The sequence below is a fragment of the Psittacula echo genome, assembly GCF_963264785.1.
Source record: "Psittacula echo genome assembly, chromosome: 7".
Taxonomy (NCBI): domain Eukaryota; kingdom Metazoa; phylum Chordata; class Aves; order Psittaciformes; family Psittacidae; genus Psittacula; species Psittacula echo.
The window spans coordinates 25,726,321-25,751,829 of record NC_137740.1 but is presented as its reverse complement, the minus strand read 5'-3'; the positions used below and the strand labels follow the sequence as shown (position 1 = coordinate 25,751,829).

The following is a 25,509-nucleotide window of genomic DNA, read 5'->3' as shown; positions in this document are numbered from 1 at the left end:
TATGAGGACTCATCTTTCTCTTCAATAGATGACTCAGTTGTTCAGCAGGTAGCGTCAGTCCTGCAATAATTATTTAACAGAACACTAGTGTTGGTTCAGGGCTGTTGTTTAGGGGCTTCTCTTTTTTATTTTTCAATTCTATTACAAGGTATGATTAGTACCTCAACCCAAGTGATATGTGCCAGTTATACTACACTGTTTCTATTGAAGCTGCTTAATATACAATTAAATGCAACCAAAGCTGCTGGGTTTAACCCGAGTGCTGTGAAAATCCTTCATCCTGTTTCTCATGGTACAGAATATGATTAGAACAGCAGCACCTATGACTGGTAAGTGGTAAAGCGGCTATCTTTTATACAGATTTGCATTTCTCATTCATGGCATGCAACATGCACAGGAGCTCAGCTGGTTTCAATGGACTAACTGTGCTGGGAGCCAGACTCAGATCAACACTAGTAAGAAGTCAGGTGGTCCCTTTCTTTTGGACAATCACAAAACACAGCAGCACCAACAAACAAGCAAGAATTGTCCAAAGGGTTTCCTTCATGAATTGTAGGAGGAAGCAGCACTGGAATTTCCAACAGGTTATTGACAACATTTTTTCTTTTATTGTCAGTTTGACAGTTTCAGTGTGACTACTTGAATGCTAGAGCTATTAGGCTTACATGTACCTAGCACACATTACGTTCTTAACATGGCTTTAAAAGGTGGAAGGGTAAAATTGTCTTGAAAACAAAGGTTTATAGGAGTAAAGAGCCACAGTGCAATCAATGGTTTAATCAAACAACTACATTATATATATATATAATATTTAAAGAACATAAATATTCAATAAATTCACTACCACATGAAAATAAAAGCTTCACATTCTCCCACACTGGGGACAAAGTGACAGACACCTCCTAGACAGACTGCTCAGCTTCACAAACATCTCTCTTGCTTAAGGGACTGAACATTACCTTAGCTATCACAATGGGAAGGTATGCTGCAACTAATCTAGAAGATTCCCCATAAATTTTAAAGCATTTATAATCACTGCTCCCTTCCGCCCCCCCCAGATTATATTTAGTGGACATGCACTACTAGTCTACACAATGCAACATTTCACCAGAAATTCATGAACAACGTAGTTCCTTAAAAACTGCCCCCTCTGTGTTCTGGGGCCTGAAAACTTCCATTTCCTGTCACAAAAAAACAAAGTCTTTCCAGTAAGAGAAAAAAGTTACTCAAAGGAGTATGTGCAGTTTTCACATTGGGATACAGCTGATATGAAGCAGCAGTCAGAATGGATGCGTATTCACAAGTGCTAGGCTTGAAAGACACAAGCCGTGGAAGGGTACTTCTTTACGTACCACATGCCAAAACCAGTCTTAATTACAGGCAAGAAGAAGGAGCAATACCATATGGTTTAAAATACATTACTTCTCACCCATCATAGCAACTTTTCTTCTAGCTTCAGGTGCAAACAGATGCAAGATTCATCAGCAAGTCTTAGAGCAAAGGAAATTCACAGTGACATGTTTTCCCTTAAAACGAAATGCTAATGGATAAAGCGACCCCAATTAAGTGGCAGCAAGGTCCAGAGGGAGGTAAGAGGAATTTAACATGCAAATGAACAGTAGCTACTGGACTTCATGCAACAGCCTACTGCCAAGTTTTAAAACTTGAACCTAAATTTAAGACACTAAATGGTAAACTTTGTCAAGTACTAAAATTGTCTTCCAAAGTGCTAAACCACATTTGTTAAAGCTATGGTTAAAAAAAAAAAAAAAAAAAAAGAAAGAAAGAAAAAAAGTAAAAGAAAACAAACCTCAAGCAGCTTATGTCCTCCCTGCTCAAACTGAAGTCTGGAGAAGCTCACAGCTGGGGTGGTGGGGTGGCACAAATTCCATGAAGCAAAGCATTTTGATGTTGCATTATGCCCATGTGCTGGAATTTGGGGTATTTGCTTTTTTAAAAAAAACCCAAACTTTTCAGAACAGTTCTTCGCAGAACATTATAATACATTCACAATAAAAATCTGTTATTACAGGGAACATAGTAGGGCTGTAAAACTTCCAGATTTTCTTCAATTAGGCTTGTGAGGACACTACACCATAGACCACATGGGAAGCTGCAGTGTGCATCAAGACTGACACGTTCTACATGGGAAACTTATGGGTTTGGCTTGTTTGGGGGTTGGTTTTTTTGACTGGCTTGCTTTTTAATGGATATTTCAATCTCATGAATCACCTTGCACTGAAGTATCAGGCCTAGTAAACAGTAAGGTTTTAAAGTGTCAGTTTTCTCACTACATTTCTGTTCACAAGAAAATGACTAATTGGATTACTTCTAGCTGCAAGACTATCAGAAATCCTTTACCAATCTTTTCTATGGATAACCATTAGCAAAGTACAACATTTAACACATTCCTTCGTATATGTTACTATTGAATCGACTTACTTAGCCATCCAATGCTCAATACTTCACAGAGGCTACTATAACTGTGTCAAATGTATTAGAAATCCAGATTTACCTGGACAAAGTAAGACATTCCAAACTGGAACACTCGTTCAGTTATCATGCATTAGGAACAAAAAAGCATGTCAAACACTGGAATGCACTGGAGAAGGTCATTTAGTCTCCTAGGGAAAAACCAAAAGCCCAAAACAAAGACTAAATTAAATACAACCCAGAATACTGTCTAATCATATTAATAAGTATACTGGGAGCCTGAAGGCATCACGTGTATTGTCCATGAATGTAATGGTGGTGCCTTCTTTTAATATTAAAGAAGTCATAGCTATAAAAAGAGTTAGTTCCATCTCAGCTTTCCAGCACAGCTTATTTATGTTCCTTTGTTGGTGCATAGTACAGTTCCATGGGTTTGTTCACTTTCCAGTACTTCTCACTGACCAGTTCCAAGGAAAAGGACCCATTTAATACCTAGAAGAGAACACCAAAACAGAAATAAAATGTCTGATGGTTTGCAAGGGTAGTGCTGTAGAAAGACTGTTTAAATTATAGAGGATTGTGCCAGCTTAAGGAATTCACCAATAATGTGGCACAAGTTATTAGCTAAACACCAGGTGTCAAAAAGCAGCAATGCAAGCTGTTGTGAACTCCTGCTGATCTCACTAAAACAGCACCCAAGAACATTTTTGCAAAGTGAATATAGCTGTAAGAAAACTTCAGTTTTTCCTCTCTCTGCAAACAGGGGACTAGTAGATCGTATTTACACCAGAAGCATCTCTGCTTTTGTCTTAAGGGACAACCTCTAGTCATGTTTGAAATAGACTCTTAATGCAAAGCATCTGCTTATCTCTGGTTACTTGGGACATGGAGAAGGCCGACATATTTAATCACTTTTTTGCTTTGGTCGTCATCAGCAAGAGCTCCAGCCGCACTGCCCCAGTCACAGAAGGCAAAGGCAGGGACTGGGAGAATGAAGAATTGCCTGCTGTAGGAGATCAGGTCTGAGATTGTCCAAGGAACCTAAAGGTACACAGGTCCATGGGACCTTATGAGATGCATTTGCGAGTCCTGAGGGAACTGGTGGATGAAGTTGCCAAGTCATTTTTCCCTTACATTTGAGAAGTCATGGCAGTCTGGTGAAGATCCCACTGGCTGGAAAAGGGCAAACATAACCCCCATTTTTAAAAGGGGAGAAAAGTAAGACTCAGGGAGCTACAGACCGGTCAGTCTCATCTCAGTGCCTGGCAAAATCATGGAGCAGTTCCTCCTGGAAATCAGGCGAAGGCACATGGAAAATAAGGAAGTAATTGGTGATAGCCAACACGGCTTTACCAAGGGCAAATCATGTCTGACAAATTTGGTGTCCTTTTATGACAGGTTGACAGCATTGGTGGATAAGGGAAGAGGAACTGACATCATCTGCCTGGACTTGTGCAAAGTGTCTTGACACTGTCCCACGCAACATCCTTGTCTCTAAACTGCAGAGGCATGGATTTGATGGATGGATCTCTCAGCGGATAAGGAATTGGCTGGATGGTCACACTCAAAAGAGTTCAGTTGCACTCAAAGGTTGCTGGGTGGAGACGAGTGACTGCTCAATGTCTGGGTGGAGACGAGTGAAAAGTGGCATTCCTCGGGGTTGGTATTGGGACTGGCACTGTTTAACATCTTTGTTGGCAACATGGACAGTGGGGTTGAGTGCACCCTCAGCAAGTTTGCTGATGACACCAGACTCTGGTGCGGTCAACATGCTGGAAGAATAGGGATGCCATCCAGAAAGCCAACCCTGTGCTTGGCTGCATCAAAGCACATGCTTGACCAGCAGGTCAAGGGAAGTGATGCTCCCCTTCTATTCCACTCTCATGAGACCCCACCTGCAGTACTGTGTTCAGCTCTGGGGCCCCCAACATAAGAAAGACGTGGACCTGCTTGAGTGAGTCCAGAGGAGGGCCACAAAGACGCTCAGAGGACTGGATCACCTTTCCTATGGAGACAGACTGATGGAGTTGTTCAGCCTGGAGAAGAGAAGGCTCTAGGGAGACCTTACAGCAGCCTTCCAAGTACCTATAGGGGGCCTACAAGTCTGAAGAAGGACTTTATATAAGAACAACTAGTTACAAAACAAGGGGTAATAGCTTAAAACTGAAAGAGGCGGCTTAGATCAGGTATTAGGAAGAAGTTCTTTCTTGTGAGGGTGGTGAGGCACTGGAACAGGTTGCCCAGAGAAACTGTGGCTGCCGCATCTCTGGAAATGTTCAGCACTAGGTTGAATAGGGCCTTGAGCAATGAGGGGAGTGGGAACTAGATGATCTTTAAGGCCCCTTCCAACCCAAACCATTCTATGGTGCAATTTTATGATTAATCATATGACTTACTTTATTCAGATAAATGCCCAGGCTCAGAGATCAATCTAATTGAGATACTGCCTTGTATCTATATTCTGAAGTCAGAAATGACAGAAGTGGTTCTTCCCTAAGCATACTCAGCTGTCTCATAGTGGAACTGCGGAAGCCTACATGGAAGCGGAGAAATGCCACCTTAAAATAGACGCTTCCTAGTGCTAGAGCTATCTGTTCTTGAAACAAGATTCTCAGATGAAGTAATATTTTTTTCTCTTAAATTTTAACTCTAAAATAATAGCATAAGTCAGCTTGTAGTTGCTGTCATCACTACATTTTCTGAAAGTAATTTATATACATCCTTTTCTACTACCAAAGCTTTTGCTGTACACTTTTCCTTAAAAACCAATTTATCTGTGTCTCTAATAAATAATCTGCTGCTATGAGTTTTACCTCTAAGCCAACTGCAGAAAAGTCCAGCTGAGTGGATTTTAATGAGATTTATATCAAAGATGTACTGATGCTCAGTGTTACTCTTAGACACAAGTTCTACTCACAGTGAACTGCCCATTGGCAGTAGCAATGTAAATGGTATACTGCTTCTCACTGGCTGTGTCAAGGTTCATCTGGTTTGATTCTCCTTTGCTACGAAGCTCCTCCAAAGCCAATCTTACTGCTAGGTACTTGGACAAGTGATCAACAGTGGCATTGCCTGAGGTCTTGATGTATCTGTCACAACAACCACAAAGATAAACAGACATTTGAGTTGCAGGTATGGGAACAAGAGAGCTGGAACACCCCTAGATATTAAGCATCAAGTGTGAAAGGCCTTTGAAGACAGTTCACTAACAAGAATTATAATCGCTTTCATCCCTGACTTGCAAGCAGCTTACCAAATTCAATTGCTCCTAAGTGCCCTCACATCTTTTTGACACTTCTCCCACAGGCCCTCCTGCTCTTTTCTAGAGAGAAGACAACACTGCCTTGTCATCTGCTCAGAATTAAAAACCTTATAACAGGTTCTCAAGGGGTTTTGAGAGCTACTCACAACTGCTGAAATCTGATCATAGATACAGTCTGAAGTCTCTGAACAGAAAGCCATGAAGGTGCCAGAGCTATACATGAGACACTCTCTGCACCTCTGCTCTTTGTTAAAGTTACTTATTGTCTCACAATCTGCTCTCACTTCAAGTCTTTATTCAAGAATTAAAGGCTGACACAAATGCTGTAGAAGCCTCTCCCAGAAGCTTGGCTTTCTTTTTGCTTTTCAGCACAACCCCAAGAATTCCCTTGCAATTCCAAACCAAAAAGAAAAGCTGGCTGAGGCTTATAATACATTTAAACACGCTACAGAGATACGTTTCATCATGACAGGAAGCCAGGAAGAGACCTGAGGAAAATATGAGACTGCTCATTGCTGTGATCCAAAATTTGCAGTCTGTGCTTGGACTGGATCGTGAAAAAAAATGCCAGGAAAAGCTTCCAGCCTACGAAACCACAAATCCTGCTGACACATAGCTGCTCTGAAAACTGCTGACACAGACAGTTTGTTTATTCCCAAAGAATCTTAGAATAAGTAGAAAGGGGCTGATACCATCATCCTAGTACCTACTGTGAACTGCAACACTACAAACTCTTAAAAACATCTTTATTTGAAAACAAAGGCTTAGACCAGATTGTTACTGTATTTTTGATAATCATTGAGCAGTACCATCTACCTGACTTGAAACAGAAAGAAAGAGCACACACAGTTAAACAGCATGTGGTATGACCAAAAGTAAATTGAGTTTTAAAAGCCCCAAGAAGTGATAGAAAACAAAATCACCAGAAAATAACAGCAGCATTCATGAAGAGGAATAGAAGATATTTACCTTGTCTGTGCACTGTCATCATTCTCCATGAGGGTCGGATGAGGCCTGAAGACTAATTCAATTTCACTAGCACCATCCATTACAGGGTCTATTGCCACAGTTGTGTTGTTATTGTCCAGTTCTAGCCCAGAGTCATCCGATGTTTTGGTTCTCTTATTACTAGGCCCCGCTTCCTGATTGCTGTGTGTTGAGGCATTGCTACAGTGTGAACTGTCGCCATTATCTTCTGCACCACTACCATTCTCAATCTGTTGTTTCTTGCCCCTCTGCAACCTGATCAGAAATAGGTAAAAATAAACACTAATCCATTGTAGTGTATGCACAAGCTTCAGAGATATATAAACAAAAAAATAAATCCATTCTTACAAAAAAAAAAAAAAAAAAAACACCAAACAAAAAACCAAACTCATAGACTCATACAGATTTTTTCCTATCCCTCAAACATCTTTTAGACATGTTACAGACATGGGTTTAGACATGTTTAAAGATAATTTTTAACTTCATATGGTTATTTTCAGGAAATTTGAGACCCTTATTTTCATCTAAATATGAATACGTATGTGATTAAAAATACAAATGACACCATGCTTCACCACAACATAACATCTGGGGCCTCCTTCCCAGCTGGCTCTCTTAGATTTAAATACACACCTAGAATTTCACTACTGTGTGAACAACACATAATCCAGCCTTGTGAATTAAGTCACAAGTAAAACATAAGTTCTGGTGTTATGTGCACTTATTTGTATGTAATGGTAATATGTTGGAACAGGATTAATTGTATTACAGTTTATTATCTAAAACACAATAGCCATAATTTGGTAAAGCTAAAATGAAATCTATCTACATCAGGCTGCCACAGAAGTTGCAGGGAGTGATACAAAGGTTTCTATCAGTAGATAAAAGGTTACAAGCTATTTTGGCAGACTTCAGAGGAGAGAAATCTCAAGCTATACAGGGAGTGAGGACAGACAGTGTTTTTAGTGTTAAGGTAAACAAGGTTACACATGGTTAAATCACATGGATTACATACCTGTTCATAGCTTGAATCTTTAATCCTTCCTCAATGCTGTGACTTAAAGCTTGCTGGTTATTGTGCTTGCTGATTCTTGCTAGCACTCTCTCCTGATGAGCTTCATATTCATCTCGGCTTGGATAAATTTTACTGATGAGAGCATCAAAATTGGGATCTGGTCTCAATGACCTTTTTGAAACTAGCTTTTTACGACACGTGGGACATTCTTTGTTGCTGGACATGAACAAGAAGAAAACAATACTAACTGTCCAGCAAGAACAAGTCTGTCCTGACATTGCAATTCTTAGTCAAAGTGCTCACTAACACTGAATATTTATAGCCAATCTGGAATAGGGCTTCTATCTTTTGACAGATCAGGTAGTTACAGACAGGTATTTAAACAAAAACCCCAAACACATCTCCCTGCTTCTTGGGGGGGTTTGTTTGTTTTGTTTTTAAAGTATGTTTAAACAAACTGTATTTAAGAGTTCAAAAGTTCCACTCTGCAAACCAGTTCTTCCCTTAACCCTGTGACTGGATTTTCACCTAGAAAAAATGCATGTCTAGTGAAAATTATATTAAGGCATAGTCTTTCTAGCACTTACATGACAAAACAGAGATTAAGGAACCTATTATATAGTTCAAGCAATAACTACTGCAAAAAAAAGAGAGCCTTCTCCTTCCTAACATTTTGTTCCCATTTAACTAAAATGCCAGGTTCACACAATGTTTTTCCTGTTAAAGGGAGAGGCCTCAATAGCTGAAACATTGGCGTCATTACTTTCTTGTTTCTCTCTGATGTATTTTTGCTCATTACTCATCAGAATTTAGAGGCACAGCAAATTAAGTGTGAACACAAGTAATTGCCATTATCAAGAATAGATGCATCATTGATTTAGTTACTGTTGGTTACCTCAGAATTTCACTGCTTTTGGGGAAATGTGAACTTCTAACTGAAGAATACAAGAAAAATTATTTTTACTTTATCATAAGTTGTTTCAGTACCAAAGCTTGGAAGCAGAAATACAGTTGAAAGGACACACGATTTGCAATTTATTATTAGGAAAAGGAAGAAGAAGGGAAATGGGACTCATTTTTGAAAGTAATGCGTATTTTTTTGTTTTGCTTTTACTGGATCTTAAAAAAAAAAAAAAAAAAAAAAGAAAAGAAAAAATATAAAAGAGGTTTTTAACTCCTTGCAAGAAATTTATAGGATGATTTTTCTCATGAGGAAACAAACAGATCTAGTCTGCCACAGATAGCTGAACACACAAGAATGAAATATGGAAGGTGTGCTACACATTCAGAAACTTGCAGGGCACAGGTGCGTAACTGTTCCACATCAACACCCAGGACTTGATGGATTTCCTTGATCACATTTTCATCTAAAGTGAAATCCCTTTTCCTTGTAATGATATTTACATACCCACTCCTGAGGGCTGTAATGATACAGTCAGCACAGAAGCGATGCAAACATTCTTTTGTTGTCATGGTGTTTTTTAACATATCCAAGCAGATGGGACACATCAGTTCACTGTGCAGGCTCCTGGGTGACACAACTATTTCCAAGCCATCAGTGATTGCTTCCTAACATAAAATAAAGTACAAGTTCTTTAATGGAATTTAGTAGCTTTTTCAGAAAGATTGCATGTTTTCCTATTTCTTTGAACAGAAACACAGTAAAAAGACAAAAAAACCAAGACACAAGTACAACCACATCACGCATACACACACATGCAGATAAAGAAAGAAAAACAAAAAACCAACAACTTATTTTTTGGTTGATTGGTTGGTTTTAATATCACGAGAGAGGTTTTGTTTTGGAAGGATTTTGGTTTTAAACATGGTATAATTTAGAATAGGCAGTTTAGAATAGGCACTTCTAAAGGACAATCTTACACATCAAGCTTCAAGTTCCAAAAAGTATCTTAAAAAGCCCTGCCATAAAGGCCAGCTGTTTAGCACGTATTACCTGAGGCGTTCTTTGCAATTCATACAAACTGAGCTCCCACGTTTTGCTTAAAGGTTGTGTCCCATTTGTCTGCACAGCTTGAGACATGGCTGGGAAGAAAAAGAGAAACAAGTTGCACGCTCCTGTACATTTGGCTACAGGAACCAGCTGTCTCGGGCAGGCTTCTCTGGCAAGTGCGGAGTTACAGGAGTCTGTGCCAACAAAGAAGAAACACAGGAGGAACCCTTGTTCATCGGTGTACCAGGCTCCACTTTGTTACAGATGGCTAACCCTGTGCTCTGTACCACTCCAGAAAAATTAGAGGGAGTCAGTCAGCCATGAACACTTTGCAAAAAAATCAATTAAGGCTGATAAACGAAAGTGACACAGAACTGAAGGCCGTAAAATTTGGCTGTGTGATGTGAAAGCTGCAAATGCCACCTGATGTGGAAAATATTCATAAAACATCCACTTACAAACGTGCATGTGGGTCAAACAGGGTCTACTTCCTAACCAAGTGGAAGGTCAAGATTATACACAGCAAACTAGCTAAACATGTTCACTGGAAGCACGCTATAATGCTTTTCTTTTTCCTCCTGAAAATACGTCATCAGGGGTTTCCAATCAGAATTTTAGAGAATTCTAAAGGTCAAGTAAAACCTGGGTAATTTCAATCAAGAGCTCCCATTTTACTTCACAGTCCTGCTGGGCTTCAGTTGATGTGCACCTGATTTGCAATGACCTGGGGAGGTGGGGGAGGATGGGGGTGATGAGAAGTTTTTGAGTTTCAGAAACCCAAATCATACACACATTATCAGGTTTTTTTGTATCATTTTTTGTATCAGTAGTGGTAGACAGATACTTCTGGAAATAGGGCTAGAAATAACTGCACTCAACAGATGACAGATACAGTCCACAACCACTGCTGCAGAATTTGCTCACAGGGGGAGGAGAGGAGACAGTCATCTCCATCTTTCCCTTAAGGCAGGAAAACTTACCCCACACTGTGTGGCATGTTTAAAGAATAAATGTAACCATGTAAGAAGCAAGACTATAACCGCTGACATTTCTACTAGGTGGAAAAATCAGAGTGCTTTCTCCCTTTTTATAACTTTTTTTTTTTTTTTTTTTTTTAAACGTAGGTTTGTATGTCCATACCATCCAAATCAGCAGCCAAATGCAGAATCTACTGGCATCTGCCAGGTACGTTATAATCCCCTTTCCAATTCATCAAGTTCTATAAGAAAAGGGTCAAACTCTCTGGAGAACAAGGTTGCTTTATAAGCTTTAATTGATTGTTGAGGGAAAAGCAATAGAAACAGTGCAGCAAAGATTATTATATCTACTTTTACCCAGGCACAGAAACTACAGTTTTCTCACCTTATGAAAAAAGGAGAGGGTAAAAAAAAAAAAAACCAGCCTGACAAAGTAGCCAAGTCCACTATTACGTCTAATAAGCAATAACGGTCTGAAGATGTGTCAAAAGAAATAATTAGGAGATGACAGAATGTCAACTCCAATTTTTACTATATAAATATTGTGCCCTAAAAATGCAGTTTACTTGCCACGAGAAACATGTTCCTCTGTGTGGATCAGAAAAGTAAAATCTCACCTCCCCATTAAAAGTGACAAGCCATCACAACCCAGCTGCAGACTGTCAGCTCTCAGTCTGGCCAAGCATTGGGCTGTCCTGTCAGGATTCAGGGCATTTTATTTAAATTATTCAGAGGTATGAATTTAATTATGGTATTAAGTGACACATCTCAGTAAAGAAACAGCACTGAAAAACATACTAGTGGCAAATAAAGGAAACAGTATTTCTGTGTTCTAATTTCCACTATTATTTAAGGTAATTCCAGGCATATAGGAAGTTAAATCCTCTGGGATAAGGATTTTTATTATGTGTTGTTGACAGTCAATTGTTGTAACATAGGCCCAACATTATTATTCCGTGTCCACACTGGATACTGCTCCTGAGTGTTTTTAAAGCTAACATATTTAATTAACTATTATTCCAACTACTAAAAGAAATTTGTGAAGCTGCTGATCATTCACAGCCCTCCCAAAATCTGCTGAAACATACAGTCAAGACTGCAGCAAAGACAACTAAGTCCCACTAAATCCAACCTGCCTTAACAGAAAAGCCTGCTCCAAACATTATGCAGCTCTATCACAGTAAAGAGCTCATCTAAGTGGCCTCATAGTAAAGACAGATCACATGCACAAGTAACTTCTTGCCTAAACTTGCAGGCCTACACTTGCTAACAGAGAAAAGCAGCTCTCCAGGTGCCAGACTGTCAGCAAACCTATCAATCTGGAGAACAAGTGTATTAACAGTACCATTTATATTGCAACCTTGCCTACAAGCTTGAGGCTACACTGCAGAAGACATGGTACAAGTGTCATGATAAATAATTGATCAACTTTATTCTACAGGCTTCTAATCTGAGATACCAAGTCCTTTGTTCTCACCCTAAGGTCTGCAGTAATTCCACTTTAAATTTTTTAAGGAGGAAAACCCTGGCCTTAAAGCTGGACAGATTCACACAATCCCCTTCATGACTAGTAAACACTTCCTCTGCCTCTGGTATGTCCAAAGTCAAAATCTGAGCATCAGTGGAAACACAGTCAATTCAAACATGCTGATCAGATCTTTTCCACTTCCTAAACAAAGATGACCAGATCTCTTCTTCACATGTGCTAGCATTAGGAACAATATGAAGTCAGGTACTCCCTGTGAGCCTTTTCTCATCATTAGGCTTTTGAAAAATCTTCTAACACACACCACAACTTTTTAAGTTTTATCAATTTTTACCTTTATGACTTGTATATACCCTCTTGATATGAGGAGAGCAATCAGCCACACAACAAGGTGATATAAGGGGGAGAAGCCACATTCCTGTAGGCAGATCAAACATCTTTCTCTCAGAGCCATTAAGAAGTCCTAGTTGTTGTGATTTATGATATAGCCAGAGGACAGTATTCTAAGGAAACCTGCAATCCTTCAGACTGACTCAGTCTTCAAGGCACAGTAAAACTCTTAAGGACAAACTTAATAATTACAGAGTATGCACATCTGTCACTATCAAAGCAAGAGCTGACTGATATAACCAAAAGAATATATTACAGATCTGAGAGCCAGAAACACTATGAATCTCTTCAGGTTTGATTCTTTGTCACTCCCCAGTTCCAAACAGCATCTGAAAAAAGGGAAGCAAGCTAACATTCAGTATTTAGTCATAAAACTTGCCTAGTTGTTTAGTGTTTTTTATAGAAGAAAACTGGAAGATGAGACAGAGAGATTGCTAAAGATTATCAGAACATGTAAATTTTGATTTCTTTGTACCTAGAATGTTTCCGAGTTCTCCACATTGCCAGAACATCAAAACCAAAGTAAAACAAAACTCACCTGTACTGCTTTTAAGGAGCTTTGGAAACTTTTGATTAACTTTATACAACCAACCTTTATCCACAAGTGGAATAGCCCCCTAACTAGAACTGAGAGATGAGCCTGCCAGATTCAGTAAAAAGCACCACGTAACTTCATTTGAAAATCTTGCTATTTAATTTGGATTTCCTTGGAAAACAGGCTTATGCAATCTCGCTCCTTGTGCTAATCCATCTGCAGACTATTTTGTAAAGCAAATTTGAAGACAAGTAGCTGAGGTTTAAAAATATAACAAAATAGACCTTGTTCCTGAAGGAAAACAGAGACAGTTACAGAAGAAAATAACAGTATGAAAGACCCCACCAGAAAAGCCGCTCTGATCTGCCTACTTACTGACTGAGGAATTTATGCCAGCAAGTCCTTCCAATGCACTTAAAAAAACCCTCCAGCAGACCAACATCTGCACTTGTCACACCACATCCACTTTACAAGCTCTTATACTGGAACACACTTGATTAATTGCTCCAATATAGTCATGAGTCACAGCAGGCTGGGCATTTGGGTATCCCATTCCTGAAACTGGCCAGTAAATATAAATTCCAGCTGGCAAGAAGTACCCTTCAGACCACTCAGAGCTGCAGATAGGCTGGTTGCTCTTGCTACAAGGCAGCCAAAGGAGGAGCTCAGCAGCAGCATGTCACTGCTCCTGCTCTTCCCTACTTTACCATTTCAGAGGTTTAAACCACCCTGAAATTCATCGATGGACTTATCTGCCATTTGGGAAATTTTGAGATTTCCGGAGCTCTAGCTTAGAACTAACCTTGATCGTGGTCCTGCTTTAACCAGGGAGACAGGACTTTCTATCAGATGCCATCAGAGACCACTCACAACCTGAATTATCCTCCAAAACACTTTGCAGTGCCTATTTTAGCCCAGGCAAAGGCTAAAGAGCAACTGCATGCATGGTTGTGTTAGCACACCGTGAAATCAGAGAAATGGTGGAATGGCACCAAGCAGCTGGAAGAGATAACCATAACTATACCACGTAGCCACAAGCTCATCCTCCACAGTGGGATAGGGAGGAGAACTGGAAAAAAGCTAAAGCCTATAGGTTGAGTTAAGAAGAGTTTAAAAAATAAGGTATAATACCATACTAATACTACTAATAATGATAATAATGAAAAGGGAAATAACAAAGAGAGAAACAAAATTTAAAAAAAAAACCAACAAATAATATGATAGTCAACACCATTGCTCACCACCTTCTAACTGGGGCCTGGCCCATCCCCAAGAAGCAATCAGCCCATTCCAGGTAACTCCCCCCAGTTTATATACTGGGCATGACGTGCTGTGGTATGGAATACCCCTTTGGCTAGTTTGGGTCAGGTGTCCTGTCTCTGCTTCCTCCCAGCTTCTCATGTCCCTCCTCCCTGACAGAGCATGAGAGACTGAAAAGTCCTTGACTGGGGTAAGCATTACTTAGCAACAACTAAAACATCGGTGTGTTATCAGCATTGTTCTCTGACAATCCAAAACACAGCACTGCATCAGCTACTAGGAAGAAAACTTAACTCTATCCCAGCCAAAACCAGGACATTGCTATTGAGCTCAAAACAGTGTACTGATCTCTGATACTTTCATTAAAAAAAAAAAAAAAAACCAAACAAAAAACCAAAAACAAACAAAAAAAAGCAAAAAAAAAGAAAACCAACAACAAACGAAAACCCACAAAATAAAATAAAAAAAAAAAAAAAAACACAAAAAAACAACCACAAAACCAAGAGAACCCCACAACCAGACACACACACAAAAAAGAAACACTTCTAAGGATAAAAACTGCATTAGGTTCTTTTAAAAATTTTTTTTTACACAGTATTAAATCCTTAGAAATCAAATGATCTCTGTTCCGAGTTTTATGAGATAAATATTTAGACTTAAAACAGTAAGAGTTTGACCTCTATTTGCTATGCCAAGTTCAACAGCACCTTCAACCATTCCTTTCCACCCAACCCCCCCATGGGATTAGTTCTTTTAAAAATAGGTATCATAGTGCAGTTACTCGGAAACATAACAGGATTAGAGTTTTACGTTTTACTCTCTGATACTTTAACTAGTATTGAGGACAAATTGCATGTTTTGACAAACTATTCAATTCAATCATTCATTTAAATTTATTCAATTAAAGCATTCTAAAATATAACATCTTTTTGCTTTTACTTTCTTGCTAAGCGCTTGATTTGAAAATAACTCAAATATTTCTGGATAGACATAATTTGAAAGAATTTATCTTCACTGCAGTTCACTGGCAGCTCAGACTGTACTCTAGTACTAGCTGTTCTAGATTACAACCGGATGTAAAGCAATCTAGTGCTTTTAGTATTTGCTCTTTTCTGAAGCTTTTTTCATCTCTGGATCTCAAAATCCCTGGGAGACAGCTGAATCAGGTTCTGGCCTGGAGCTCATTTTGTTCCCAGCTCTGAAATTAACTGCTCAATGATCCTGAACAAGTATGTCACTGCATTTGTCTGTGCCTCCCCATCCTCTTCTGCTTGTTCACTCATATTGCCACCTCTCCTCATGTTGTCTCCCAGCAAGTTTATATTGCACTCACGATAATTATATACAGATCTCAAAAGGGCATAAACTTGAGAGAGGAATGTCTTACTAAAGTGTTTTTAGTTCATTCAGCTATCAGTCCTTGTCTTCCCAATATCAAGTTCAATGTCACAACATCACTTACTGGGAAGGTTTTAACTTCTTTGTATTTGTGAATTGAATTCAGTATTCTGGGATTGAGTGCACCCTCAGCAAGTTTGCCGATGACACCAAGCTGTGCGGTTCGGTTGATACGCCAGAGGGAAGGGATGCCATCCAGAGGGACCTTGACATGCTTGTGAGGTGGGCTGATGCCAACCTTATGAAGTTTAACCATGCCAAGTGCAAGGTCCTACACCTGGGTCAGAGCAATCCCAGGCACAGCTACAGGTTGGGCAGAGAAGGGATTCAGAGCAGCCCTGCAGAGGAGGACTTGGGGGTGTTGATCGATGAGAAAATGAACATGAGCTGGCTTCAGTGTGCGCTCGCAGCCCAGAAACCCAACCGTATCCTGGGCTGCATCAAAAGGAGCGTGACCAGCAGGTCGAAGGAGGTGATCCTGCCCCTCTACTCTGCTCTCGTGAGACCTCACTTGGAGTATTGTGTGCAGTTCTGGTGTCCTCAACACAAAAAGGACATGGAACTGTTGGAACAAGTCCAGAGGAGGGCCATGAGGATGATCAGGGGACTGGAGCACCTCCCGTATGAAGATAGGCTGAGGAAGTTGGGGCTGTTCAGCCTGGAAAAGAGAAGGCTGCGTGAAGACCTCATAGCAGCCTTCCAGTATCTGAAGGGGGCCTACATGGATGCTGGGGATGGACTATTCATCAGGGACTGTAGTGACAGGACAAGGGGTAACGGGGTAAAACTTAAAACAGGGGAAGTTTAGATTGGATATAAGGAAGAAATTCTTTACTGAGAGGGTGGTGAGGCACTGGAATGGGTTGCCCAGGGAGGTTGTGAATGCTCCATCCTTGGCGGTGTTCAAGGCCAGGTTGGATGAGGCCTTGGGTGGCATGGTTTAGTGTGGGGTGTCCCTGCCCATGGCAGGGGGGTTGGAACTAGATGATCTTAAGGTCCTTTCCAACCCGAACTATTCTATGATTCTACTAGCCATGTGTAAAGTCATGTTCTCTTGACACAATCAGTTAACAGCAATGCTAACAATGAAGTCAAGCTCATTAATTCATATTCAGAGTTGCAATCAAAACACAGAGCCTCTGTAGTGCAGCTCACCTCCAACATGCAAGGTTCAAGTTGTCAGCCTTACAGCCATCAAGAGATAAGATGTGATTTGGTATCCATTATAATCTCTTACAGTCATTAAAGCCCCATTTAAAATCTTTAGGAGATTGTGCTATGGACTCATAGCATGAGCCACACATAAAGCAACATAACATACGATAAGCTACTAAAAACAAAATGAGAAAGTATTTGCCATGACTAAAGGCATATCACAGAATCACAGAATATTAGGAATTGGAAGGGACCTCAAAAGATCATCTAGTCCAATCTCCCTGCCGGAGCAGGAACACCTAGATGAGGTTACACAGGAAGGCGTCCAGGCGAGTTTTGAATGTCTCCAGAGAAGGAGACTCCACAACCTCCCTGGGCAGCCTGTTCCAGTGTTCCGTCACCCTCACTGAGAAGAAGTTTCTTCTCAAATTTAAGTGGAACCTCTTGTGTTCCAGTTTATACCCATTACCCCTTGTCCTATCATTGTTTGCCATTGAGAAGAGCCTGGCTCCATCCTCGTGACACTCCCCCTTTATATATTTATATACACTAATAAGGTCCCCCCGCAGTCTCCTCTTCTCCAAACTATAGAGACCCAGCTCCCTCAGCCTCTCCTCATAAGGGAGATGCTCCACTCCCTTAATCATCTTAGTTGCCCTGCGCTGGACTCTCTCCAGCAGGTCCCTGTCCTTCTTGAACTGAGGAGCCCAGAACTGGACACAATATTCCAGATGTGGTCTCACCAGGGCAGAGTAGAGGGGAAGGAAAACCTCTCTTGACCTACTGACCACCCCCCAGATGGACAGAAAGAATAAACTCCTAAGTTTTGGGCAGCAAAATTCATAGGGGAAACTAATTCTATACTGACAGCATAAAGCCACAGCAAACAGATCACTAATAAGAGGTCACTTCAGAGAAGTTTTGGGATGTTCACTCTTGGAGACAATCACACTCAACTAGATGTGGTCATGAACAACCTGATATGATTGACCTTGCTTTTACCAGGAAATTGTATTAGATGATCTCTGGAGATCTCTTCCAACCCTAATGATTCTAACTATAGGGTTATCTCACTATCAGGGACGTTTATACTTAGCTTTGCCATATAGAAAGTGACAGAGCCAAGAAAAAACAATAGCAACTAACATTAATCAGCCAATAAAGCACTGCCATAATAGAAAGCTGAAGAAACTTGAACAGGACCTTCTCACACTCCACACACTTTTTACAATCTATGTGGCTGAATATTATATGGAGATTGTCCTTACACACAAAATAAACATCAGAAGGATTCTGGGGTACTACAGTGACCACTAGCTTTATATAAAGTAGAATGCATTTGTTTGAACTGTGTGAAAACAACAAGGGAATTCAGATCCCTAATCCGTTTTAAAAAATAATCAGCAAGCCCGCTTAAGGTGGGGGTTTCCTCCATAAATACATTATATAATCATAGGATAATAGAATAGTTAAGGTTGGAAAAGACCTTAAGATCATCTAGTTCCAACACATAAAGCCATTTAAGAAAAAGAACACTTTAAGTATCTTCTCAGAACTTGTGGAGTCAGCAGTGAAAGCCCCAACTGGGTATTTCTGTTTAAATTGGAAAACTAACAATAAGCCCCAAAACACCATAAAAATGTTTTCTGAGAATACAGTTTCTCCTGTATGTACATTTAAACTGACCAACAGCTAGCAAAACTGCCTTGGGTTTTGACCAGCTACTGAAAAGCAGGCCTCTTGAGAGCTGAAGGTATCTGCCCAAATGTAACAGTCGTAGCTGTTAGAATAGAGCTGAGTGGCAACAGATTGGTAGTCAGCCTGCAAATTCAGGAAGATCTGATATAGATTACAAGATGAATGTTACCAAGAGAATAGTTTCAGCTACCATCACAGAACACCTAAAAGTACATTCATGGGCTAATTTCAAAATAATTACCAAACACTTTATCAGTTAATACTCTATAGTAATGTGAGCTCCTTTGGAAACAATTTACTATGTTTAAAATGAGTGGTTAGCAATGCTTACGCAAAGCCAGTGTTTAATATACTTCTGTACACATTAACTAGAAGCACAATCAAAGCCAATTAAAAGACTATTAAAGATGCCAAATTAATGTAAACAATAACGCTGAAACTTCAAGTAGCAATTACATGCTTCAGAAGTCAAATCTGATAACAAACAACAAGTATTTAGACCATGCTTTCCATCCTTATAATACATGCAACAGACACATCCTTGGACTGTATTTGTGGCATAGAAACACCGAATTAGAGAAAACAAACAAACAAACAAACAAAACCAAAAAACCAAGCACACAAACCCCAAAACAAACAAACAAACAAAAAACCAAAACAAAAAGCCAGAACCAGAAACCAACACACCAGGAGGGAGAAGAGACATGTTATTACATGCTCCATGAAAGAGATGAAAGGAGCACACCAGCAACACCAGGGCAACAGTGTTGCTGGGAAATAAGGAAAGAATCAGATTTTTGTCAGGGCATCATCCTGAGGTGGGCTTTGCCAGTGCATGTTTAAAATCATCTGCATCATTACAACCCTACCTAGCACATTCACTCCCCAAAAAATCCTCACAAATGCCAGCACAGTCCTTCCCAAATACCACAAGGAAAGACAGTATTACCCTTATGCTCTCCTGCAACCAACCAAAGCTTCCAGCACATTGCAGGAAGCGTCTGCTCTTCCACTCTCTCCAAACCTACTGCAAGAGTTAAGAAAATGTCAACCTACAGAAGAATTCCCATCTACCTTCATTGCAGATTCAACTGCTGCCCTTACACACTTCGCTGGACAACTGAATGATGGTATAAAAACCACATTTATGATTGCTTCAAGGCTGACATTATAACCTGTACCTTAGGAAAGCTATTAGCCATAAGACATGCAGTTAAATATCCTCTCTCCTTTTTATTCAGGCCCATTTTAAGGGGTTGTGTATTTCATTCTTAAAAAGGCAACTTGGAAACCCAGTTGTGAGCTAAACAAAATAAACAAAAATCAAGTATGAAAATAAAGAACAGCTGGTACCATCTTGAGGCTATACATTACTGTAAATAATAATGTATATTAATGCAAGCAATCTGACTGCAGTGCACATCATGGTGAATTTTTAAATGTGATGAAGCAATTTAAAGCAGGTCTACCCTTTCACTACTTTAAGTCATTCCAGTTTCAGTTACTCTTGAAGGATATGGGTAATGCACACTGAGAAATAGGCATGATGTGATAAACATCCTGACAATCCCATTTTAACAATGTTTGCATTGGTTCCTTGTCATACTATTTTCCTACTTTATTTACATAATTAAATGAAGAGATTAGCAGTCAAAAGTTTTGATCAATTATATCAACATAGCCCCACTATGGCTGAGAAAACAATTTTGCTATAATAAAACCAGAAAACTAACATTAAAATGAAGCACAAATTTTACTTTCAGATGAGTACATCCAACTCCCACAGAATGTTAGATAACTGATCGACTGGCACAGTGAAGAAGTTACAAATACAATAAAGCTATTTGTACACACATGAGTGCCAGATGTCCCCCACACTAAAGGTTGTGCCAAGTTCTACGTTTAATACAAATCCAGCCTCTTTTGTATGAAAAAATAACATGTTCTCCTTTTCTTTATAATATTGTGTCACCAGAATGCATACTAGGAGAAGTTGCAAGTATGTATCTCTACAGGCTGCTTGAAAGCAAAGAATATTTAACACAGTTTGCCAGATTCTCATTTGCCACTTAAAATTGAGCCTGTATTTCTCAACACGTGAAGTTCATTCAAATCCATTATACAGGTCATCCTAGAAAGAGTCATACTTTTTCCTTTTATCCCATTACTTTCAATAACAAAGCTTTTCATCTAGAAGAGACTCGATTACATGAGAAGGTACTTTATGGTAACTCAGCACTGAAGTACATAAAAATTAGGGAAGCTACATTCATTCCCAAAGCAAGTATTATAAAGCTCTGCATTTTCAGATGACCAAACTGAGGAATACAATTCTGTCAGTCTGTTAAGAGCAGTTAGCAAAGACAGACAACCTCATTTCTGCCCTAGAGCACCAGCAGCCAGGAGAGTGTGAAAACAAGGGGGAAAAAAAAAAAAAAATATATATATATATAATTAATTCAAGACCACAGACTCAAAAATGTCCCAAAGCAGCCAATAAAACTCAGGAATGCGGAGAAATCTGAGGCACCAGTGCAGCTTAACAGCCTCAACAGTCAGCAACACTACAGATGGTTTTCCAGCATGACTGTCCCTCTCAATCACACTACTTCAGAGTTTTTAGTTTTCCTCATAACTAGCCCCAAACTCACGTTTTTCCACAGTCTGCCCCCTAAACTTAATAGGCATTTTTCTTCAAAATAAAATAAAAAAAATCCTTCCTTGAAAACCAAGTAACAAAACCTAATGCTGTAATTATGGAACATCCATCAAGCTACTGGACAGATGACACCTGACAGACGGGAAAAAAAAAGTAACACTACTATTGCTGAAACACACTATCTTGCTAGCACATGGTCTTTTACAATTTCTTCACTGTATTTATTCTCCTAAGGAAGAAAGCATTTTGCCTGGTGCCTTAAGATGTGGGATCTTGCAGTTAATTGCCATTCACAATTTACTGGACCTGAAACGAATTGACCCATGGAGTATGGCAGCATTTCCAATCTGAACATCAAGCTGCTCACCCTGGCCTTTAGAAACATTTGTGCTACAACCTCATACAAACCATCTGCTATACGTATGTACACCTATGGAAGAATTCAATTAATCTAGTGCTAACAGAAGTGACCAAAGAGAGAGATTCTTTCCTTTTCGGATGGCAAGAGCATTAAAAAAAAATAAAGTATCAAATTAAACTTTTCATTATACTCAAGGTGGTTTCATCCCAGTGTTAAGAACATTCACATACTTTTGGACATGACAGAAGTATGTGATTTTAAGTTAGTGCTTCTCTGTATATTTATAGCAGTGAAGTATATTAGTGTAGAAGCACTATATGTCCATGTACATTGCTCCTATGTACCTGATGCTCAAATTTAAATTTATTCTAATGACATCTATATTCTCTGCTAAGGGCATCAGGGGCCTTTTCACGCTACCTTCTGGATCACTCCGTTAGTGTTGATAATCTCAGTCCTTAGTGCTCAACTTCTTATTTACAGTTCTGTATCATACCCTCCCAGACATCTCCTCAGCTACGAAAACTGAATACACAAATTTACCACCGTTTCCAGAGAACTCTCTCTGTACCATGTTAGTTGCTTTCAGATAGTTCAGAATTCACGCATTTTCCTCTCACTGTCATACCTGCAAATGTTCAAATTCGTCACATTGCAAAACCAGCCTATTCCTAAATTAAAATGCTTAGATTAAGCAGAAAACTTTTCAGATTTTGGTAAAAAAAAACCCAAAAACCAAAACCTCCCACAACCAAAAAACAAAAACCCAAATAAGAAACATTGCCCACTGTTCTAATGCAACAGGTTGCAAGATTATTTTAATTATTAAAGTTAAAAAATCACTCTGGGGGAGTGAGCAGAATTGCAGTTGTCTCTGTTAGTTGTTAAATTTTATGCAAAGTTTCTCATATTATGAAGCATGCTACCATATAGTGCATGCCGGACTAACCCAGGTGAGCTTCGAAAATCACGTTCCTAAGCTCTTTAGAGTTAAATCAACTCCACAATTAATAACCAACTGTGAAGGAGAAAAGCAAAAATGCTTTTCTAAAATCCTGCCTAAAATTCATTTCAATACTGTAGCAGACTAGAGTAGGAAGGATGAAACACTTTTGGGAGCAAACAAAGGCAAAAAAAAAACCCCGGTAACTAAATACAAACAAACAGGCCAGGAATGATACATTTTACCTTAGGATATTTTTCATAAGACTTACTTTTTTCCCTCCTCTTTTAAAATTCATTCTCTAGTAGCACATTTATAGCGCACTGGAACTCACAGTCTGCAGTAAAAGACCACATTCACCTGGGTGCGATCGTATCAAAATACTCTGCCCTGCTACTGTGCAGTGTACCCCCATGCCACAGAATTATCCTTCAGAACTAGTCCCTTTGTTTTTACAGTACTTTCTTACCCTCACAGCACTGCTGGTGTATTTTCTAAGGCTAACCAATGTCTCCCTGAAATCGCCAAAAGCGAGAACTGACCACTACAATCAATAAAGTTAAGTTTGACCTTTTCAATACCCCTGTTTACTTTTTAGTTTGCCATACATTTTATTAGAAATTCTACGAACATACTTGTACTACTATTCAAGTGATCTTTCCCACCTCCACTAATACTGTTACTAGCTCAGTAGCAAAGGTTAGGTCTCTAGAAAACTAGTCTACTTCCAGGTTTTACGTTGGAAATGAGGAGAAACACAGTCCTTGACTGATGACTACTGGTAGGAATCACTTCTACAGCTACAGTTACAGCAGGAAAACAAAACAAAACAAATAATCAAGAAAAACCAACCAAGGGAAACAAAAATAAATCACACAGCTGTTTTTCTACTCACAGCACAACCCACTGTTGGTGTTAACAATGAAATGCACTGATTCTATTTCACCTTGAGAACTTTGCAGTTTTAATACAACTCACTCAGATAATACTGCTCACTTGGATAAAAAACAAACCTCCTGCCAGAGGTACATGTAGTCCCAAATATACTGTAACTTGTGTGTACTGCCACTTTCTTATCCTTCTCTTCCGCATACAACATACTTACTATCCCTCACATTTGTTAATATAAATAGGAGTATTCTAATAAATTTATGTTGTGGGAGAAATTCTGAATTCAAGAAATATACTTGGGTTTCAGTTTTTCCAAACCTATGTTAGCCACAAAAATTTCTCACCCACTCACCAGTTATCATAGAGAAGCTAGCCACAACCAATAGTGATATAATTTTTTTTAATAAGAACAAAAGATGGCTTGGTTATTAATCAACAGAAAATAAATTCCCTCCAACCCTTGAGAAATAAGAAGAAAGACTTGAGTCATCTCATGATGATTGACTTAATAGCTACAATAAGTATATAGAAACAAAACTGTTAATTTGGCAACCAGACAGCTTTCATCTGAAGCTGGGTGACAGCTAAATACAATTTGTGTTTTAAGGACACTCTCTCAAATAAAACTGTACATTTTGTAAACAGTACTACAGGAGCAATACTTTCATAGCTTAAATCCAGTAATCATCCAAAATAGTTTAACGTTATCCCTGAGTGGTAAAGAGTAAAGAATGGATTAGGTTTTTAATTAGTTAGCAGAATACTACTGCTCCCAGCTGTTCACAAGAGAGCTCTATGATCCAGAAGTGGGGGGTAGGCAGACTGTAATAATTCCTAAAATATTTCTCCACTGCAACAAGTCTAAACCGCTCCATCATAGCAAACACTGCTCATTCCTCAGAAAATTAAGAATTTAAGGTCAACTTTAAAGGCCAGTTATTTTCATCAATAAGCAGAACCAAGCTGAGGGTCAACAACATCCCCCCTTCCAATATTTTTCCTCTCTGTTTGCATCACTATTAAATTGCTGATCTATTCAGGAGAAAATAGGTGAAGGGGGAAAAAAGTAAAAAAAAAAAAAAAGTGGAAGTAATCCCTCTACTCTGATACTTCTTTCATGCATGTTCTTTGAACTAGTGCTTCATTAAGACTAGATCCAGTGCTCCTTTTAACAAAAATACAACTTGCAGACTTATATCTCATTTCTTGAAGTCCCTTTTTCCCCTTGCTTCCTTCCCCACCTTGCATTCATTTTGTTAGGCAAGGGAAAGAGAAGCATTTTAAAGAAGCTGAAGAAATTCATATATCCCAACATTTACTCCACATATCAAACTGACGGTTTTCCTATAGGTGCCAACTGTATTTCTATTTCATGATAACGCAGCCCTGAAAATGCCAGAAAACTTCTGAAATCACCTAAGACACCCAACCAAGTCTTTATACTCAACATGTTACCATGCACCACTTTTAAAACACGAAGTATCATTGATAAAGGGAGACCCAAGCAATTTATTCCACTAGTGCATGCATATTATTTCAACCTAAGATACTGCAGGCAGTGTTTTTCTTGGCAGCTGTAGAAGGGCTGGTGTTTCGACGCTCTGAAGCCAAAGCTCAAAATTTTAGCCACTGAAGAAGTTAAAAAACTCCTTCAATGAAAAATCCGTGTCCCACTATTATTATGAAGCTGAATGCAAAAAATATTTATTAAACATTGTAAATGATGATTCACAGGGTCAGTAAGGTCTAAAGATACTCTAAAATTACTTGCATGCCATCACTGAAGGATAAGGTAGCAGAGTCAGATCCAGCTGCAAAGCTTGCCACCTGACACGGAGGCTCACACCAACATCTATCCAGTGAAAAGTCTTCCCATCTCCAAGCAACTGACAAAGCTAATCCTTCAAGCAATGCAATGCAAAATATACTGCTTATCGATATCCACTAGTTTCAAAGTAAGTGCCTCTGTCTTAGCTGACAAGTTGAATGCCAGCTCTGAGCTTGACATGATGTATTAAAAAGTCAAATTATCTCATTACAAAAGTTTTTAATGAAAACACAGATGAATACAAATGAGAGTACCTCTACAGGGAACTCCAATGACAAAC

The 25,509-nt window shown here is 39.2% G+C and overlaps 1 protein-coding gene across 1 annotated transcript; it reads right to left on the bottom strand.

Moving 5' to 3' along the window:
- Window positions 1–2,823: 2,823 nt before the first annotated feature.
- RNF2 (ring finger protein 2) lies at window positions 2,824–9,738 on the bottom strand (the record flags this gene model as incomplete). The annotated part of the gene is made up of 6 exons (XM_080623044.1): window positions 2,824–2,925; window positions 5,351–5,522; window positions 6,665–6,937; window positions 7,698–7,913; window positions 9,106–9,266; window positions 9,652–9,738. 6 exons carry the CDS (start codon window positions 9,736–9,738, stop codon window positions 2,824–2,826), a joined length of 1,011 nt encoding a protein of 336 aa, XP_080479170.1.
- Window positions 9,739–25,509: the final 15,771 nt, after the last annotated feature.